Source organism: Crocuta crocuta, unplaced genomic scaffold, assembly GCF_008692635.1.
Source record: "Crocuta crocuta isolate KB4526 unplaced genomic scaffold, BGI_CrCroc_1.0 scaffold219, whole genome shotgun sequence".
Classification (NCBI taxonomy): Eukaryota; Metazoa; Chordata; class Mammalia; order Carnivora; family Hyaenidae; genus Crocuta; species Crocuta crocuta.
In genome coordinates this window covers 4,969,440-4,975,192 of record NW_027551572.1, presented here as the reverse complement: position 1 = coordinate 4,975,192, position 5,753 = coordinate 4,969,440, and the positions used below count along the sequence as shown (strand labels likewise).

At 39.2% G+C, this 5,753-nt stretch overlaps 1 protein-coding gene across 2 annotated transcripts in view; it reads right to left on the bottom strand.

Moving 5' to 3' along the window:
* The window catches only part of ERICH2 (glutamate rich 2), a 32,787-nt gene that overhangs the window by 1,630 nt on the left and 25,404 nt on the right, over positions 1 to 5,753 (bottom strand). For both annotated transcript variants that reach the window (XM_077751124.1, XM_077751125.1), the window contains one exon: positions 5,507 to 5,564. In XM_077751124.1, coding sequence (XP_077607250.1) covers positions 5,507 to 5,564 — 58 coding nt within the window. The remainder of the gene's footprint in view (positions 1 to 5,506; positions 5,565 to 5,753) is intronic.

Genomic DNA, 5,753 nt, shown 5'->3' with positions numbered 1-5,753 from the left:
CCCACCCCTCAGTCTCTTTCTACCTTCTTCCTACCTGCCTTGAGGGGTATTCCTAATTCTGCATTAGCCATTTAATGTTGTGACTCCTCTACACTATCTTGAGGGCCCCCAGGGGGCGCTGAAACATCAAGTGTGCTATTCTCCTGGCTTAGAGTAGGACAAATAATTGTGGCTGGCTGGTTTCAACTAGGCCCCAGTGCTCAGAGGACCTCATCTCATATGGCTTTCATCCTGACACACCAAACCAGTGTCTCTATTTCCTAATCTGCTAACATAACTTGCCATCAATCTGGGTTAGCATGACTGTGTGCCTGCTTTTAAGGATCCTATAGGTATCTGGACACCTTTTAAGGCTTCTATAAAAGTATCTTAATTCTTAATTCATTTTAAGTTGAACTAAAATATACTTATCATTAGCAGTCTAAATCTTCTCTGAGCCTTTTCAAGAGCAGAGTTTCTCCAACTTGCCCCTTGGGATACTAGCTAGTTTCTTAAGACATTAATACATATTTTGGAAACTACGTCAAATGAGGTTAATCAGGTAAAGTTTATAGTAGAAGAAATTACAGGATTTTACAACACCATTAATATGCTCATAACATTATGAGAATGTGGTTTCCCCAACTAACTAGTCCCATGGAATCCTTTTTGGTGGAACAGTTACTAAGAAATCTTGAACATAGTTTAGAAAACTTCATATTGGAATTAGGATCATTCCATGGACTGGAGTATGAGATCACCTACTCTCATGGTTTAACAAAAACTGTTGACTCTACAATTGTCAATTTTCAGAGTGAGGGAAAGGCATTATCTTTAAAACTTCGTCCATAAATATTCATTCTAGATGATGAATCAAAAATTCTCCTTACTCTTTGACAGGCTAGTAGAGTTTGTAAAAAGGTAAGAAAAGCTGCTAGCACATTGAGTTAGTATCCTAGAAGTTGTTCTCAACCTGAGCCCATAAACAGATCCAAATATATGGGCCCTGAAGAAAGACTGTCAGATGTGAATCCTGGTTCTGCCACTGTCTAGCTGGGGCTCCTTGGGGAAAATATTTACTATCTCTGTACTTCAGTTCCCTTATCTGTAATAATACTACTGGACACACTAGACTGTTTTGATGAATGAGTGAGATAATACAAATACAGTACTTAGTCCAGTCATTAGTGTACTAAAAGCCAAATAACGATAATAACGATTACCATTCGTTTTCCTGGAATGGTTTTGGAACTAGAAGAAGGCTTGACTTCTTCTTAAATGTTCAGTGGATGTTTCCTTCTAGCTAAAGAGCTAGGGCAGGGAGCTGGGGGATTCTGTTGCCCATTGAGCTCTAAGTCCCTCAGACTGGAGGCTATTCTAGGGTAGACAAAACATTGGTCTTTTTAACGGTCGCATCCCTAGAAGACTGACACAGAGCTGGAGTCCTCAAAGTATTAAAAAATGGAGTAAGTGAATAGTAGAAAGTCGTCCTTTCTTTAATAGGAAAGAGTGATTCATTTTACTCAAGAAAGAAGAGAAAGAAAGAAAGAAAGAAAGAAAGAGAAAGAAAGAAAGAAAGAACTGCATAGTAACTATCTTTTCTCTTGAAGATACATCTATAATTGCGTTGGACCAAAATGAGAACCATTTTGGTTCTCAGGCCATTATTCTTTTTTTTTTTTTTTTTTTTAAATCTTGTAGCTATCTTTCTTTTTTCTCAGGCCATTAAACACTTACAATTATTATAATTGATGAGTAGGTCTTCCAGGCCTAAATGTGTCTTTGTATGTAAAATCTTGGGCTGCTCTGAGGAGCACTGTTGTGCCCTGAGAAAAGTGAACTGCACATTCCCTTCTCACAGGTGAAGAGACCAGTAAATAGAAAGACTGACTGGCAGAACATTTCACAGTCAATCATGAGATGAACTACGAAAAGTACTTGGGACTCTTGACTTTCAGGCCCATTTAAAAACCGCTTTCCCAGGATGCTTTCAATGTCTGGCAGGAAATGGCTACAGCTGAGCTATTGGTTCTGCATGACATAGCAGGAGAATGGCTGAGCAAATATCAGGCACATATAAAAACTGTGTGTGAAAAATAGATAAAATCCAAGTCTTCACCGACAAATAACATTTCTTGGGGGAACCCAATACAATTTTTTTAAAAGGCAGGACGAAGAGAAAAGAAGCCAGTGGATGCCAGGTGGGAAGCCCTGAAGCCAGTCAGAGATATAAATAATTATGCTGTGATTGGACAGCAAGGAAACATACCAGCCAACCAGTGGCTTTATTCAGAAAATGAATTTATAAAACATTTCAGAAGAGACAGAGCTGCATTACTTTATATAAATTAATTGCCTCAGATACAAAGAAAATAAATATATTAGTTGACCATGGGAGCCATTGAGCATGACTGACCCACAAAAGTACCTCTTTTCCAAGTCCCTGCCTCCTTTAACAGAGATAGTAGTTTACTAATCAAATGAGGAAATGGAAATATAGTGGGATAGCAGAAGCTTTCAAGCCAGACCTAGGATCTCATCCTAGGTGAATTAGTTTTCCTTGCAAAGACTGTTTCCTCATCTGTAAAATGGGGTCCATAATATCTGCCCCATAGAATTGCTTTAAGAATTAAACAAGGTATTCAAGAATGTTCCATTAGTATGGGGCGCCTTGGTGGCTCAGTCAGTTAAGCATCCGACTTCGGCTCAGGTCATGATCTCACAGTTCGTGGGTTCGAGCCCCCGCGTCGGGCTCTGTGCTGACAGCTCAGAGTCTGGAGCCTGCTTCAGATTCTGTGTGTCCCTCTCTCTCTGACCCTCCCCTGCTCATGCTGTCTCTCTCTCTCTCTCAAAAATAAAGAAAACATTAAAAATTAAAAAAAAAAATGTTCCATTAGTAGGTGCTCAATATGGATACATCTATACATAAATAGGTAAATAATCCAACTCTCTGTTCTTTCCTGAACTTGCTTAGGATTGCTAATCCCGGGCGACCCTAATTTCACATCATTGGCTGGAATCTGCTTCAGGGGTAGCCAATCCTATTTTGCATGCACATGCATCCAGCCCCCACTCCCATCTCTGCACCTCTGGGCCCAGGTCCAGTCATCCCCCTCTTGCTCTTGGGAATAGCGTTCCTTCCCACTGGAATGCTGCCTGTCTTAGGGCCCTCCACAGCTCCTTTTCCTGTATTCTAATCCTTAGTCTGAGACTATTTGACACTGACAGAAAAGAGTGAACAGTATTACTGGCTGAGCCAGTGGAATAACAAACCAAACCATGGTTAATGCCAACCACCCCACAAAAGGTTTAGAGCATGTGTGCTGTGATTCCTGCCTTCTCTCTAGCTCCCAGCATTCTGTCTAGTAGAGTTTGTGCTTCATATGTAAGAAATGGAGGGAGGGAGGGAGGGGGAGAGAAGTTTTACAGGGACATAACCCCATTAGGATAGATGGGTTTGAATTTTTTCATCCTCATTGACCTGGTACTTAATGTGTGTTTACTGGTTTGACTCAGGTCAATAAGCATTTTATTGAGCTGCTGTCTATGTAGCATACTGCAGGCCTAACAGCCAAAACTGACTAACAGATGTGGTGATATCAGTGCATATATTTTGTAAGCTTCAGCCAGAGGCTTTCTAAAATGACTGATGGATATGGAAATATAACATATGAATTTTCCTACTGTTAGGCTGCAAAGAAATTCCAGGAGCTGAGACTGAGAGCTACAGACTCACTCCCCTGTATACCAGCCCCCACAGAACAGGGGTGCTGAAGGAGGTGGCAGCTTGGGCTCCAGTGTGGCCATGCCATTAGCTCCCTGAATGGTGCTGACCAAGCTGCTTCACCTCTCTCTGCTTCTGCTTTGGTATTTATAAAAATGGGAAGGGACACGATTTTCTTGAAGGAGTCGTTCTGATCAGAAATTCTATGTTTGTGTACCACCCAAAAAATAGTTTTAATCAAAATATTTTATTCAATGACTCTAAAAGTCAAGAGTGCCTGAAAGGATTAGACAAGGCAAATTATTCTGGATATAAAATAAGTAGTGTGAAAGCATTCAAGAGACCCATTTTAAAAATTAGCCTTTGAGGGGTGCCTGGCTGGCTCAGTTGGAAGAGCACATGACTCTTGATCTCAGGGTTGTGAGTTTGAGCCCCATGTTAGGTGTAGAGATTGCTTAAAAATAAAATCTTAAAAAAATTAGCCAATGATGGAAGAATCCATGGTGGAAAGTCATGTGAGCAAGTGAAAGTAAATCCTCACAATCCCTACATTTTCACTTTAAGGACTTCTACCATAAGACTTGGGTTGAATACTAATTAATATTTTGAGTCCTAGTATCAGGAGAGTTTCACTGTAGAGTTACCATTTTCTCTTTCAAAATAATTATGACTAACGTATTACAGAAAAAAAATAGGCAAAATAGTTGAAAGACTGGATTTCAAAAGAGAGCTGGAATCTTTCAAAATCATTAAGGGGACTTTCTAAAATTGGAAAAGAAAATCTTTGAAATTAAGAACTCACTGGGTAGTTTTAACAGCAGACTGAACACGGCAGAAGATAGGATAGATTAACTCAAGAAGAGGTTGGTCAATAGAAAAATTCCAAAATGAAGCACAGAAATAAAAAGAAATGGAAAAACAGCAGCCTGAGTGTAAGATACATCAGTCAAACCACTAAAAACTAAAGGAAGAAAGAAAAATAAGGTAGATCATATTATTCCTCTCCTCAGAAGTGCCCAATGGTTTCCCAGCCTGCTCAGAGAAAGAGCACCCTTAAATTGTGCAAGGGTGCTGTGCAATCTACATAATCCCCAAACCATAGCCTCTCTGACCTCATCTCCGGTCACACTTCCCCTTACCTATCCTTCCCTGATTACACTGGCCTCCTTGCTGTTCCTCATCAGACACACTTGCATCCCAGCACATCTGCTATGAGACCTGCCTTCCTGAACCATCTTATTCAAAACTGCTTTGCCTCTTTCTAGTACTTTCTATTCCTTCTTCCCTACTATATTTTTCTCCATAGCACCTATCATTTGTGACACACAAATATATGAATTTGTTATCTGCTTAATACTAGATATAAACGTGGGACTGTTATCTGTCTTATTGACTGCTGTATTTCCAGTGCCTAAAACCATGCCTGGAGGCACTCAAGTACTTGTGGAAGAAATGCATACTAAGTAAGGTTTGCTACACTACCTGACACTTCTTTGAAACTAAAGGCATACAGTTAACTCACTCATTATCAGGAAGGTCAAGATATTTACTTATTTTCCAGTGATGATTAGTCATTTTTAGTTTATCCCACTCAAAGTTATTCTAAATGTCTAAATCAGTCCTTATACCAATCAATGTAACTTGCTATTAAGGAATCACTGAGGCACTATCAGGGAATTTACTAGGCTATAATAATCACACCATCTTACATATTATGAAATGCATTTAGAAACAAAGAAAAGATTAGAAAGCAGAAAGTATTTTGGAAAAAAAAAAGAAAACAGAAAAGTATTCTGTACTTACTCATCTGACATAATTTTTTTGCCAAATGGTAGTCTCGGCCCATTTCTGCTCTCAGGAACTGGAAAACATTAAGGAATTCTTCAGATAAGTGCTTTCAGAGAGAATTTAAATGTCATAAATAAACTCCCTAAAAAATGCTCCATTAATAATTAACCATTTTGCTTTTAATAATTATACATTTTTTCAGGAGTAAGTCTGTGTTCAATTAAGAATATTTAAGGACTTCCCATGGCAAGGCCACAGAGAA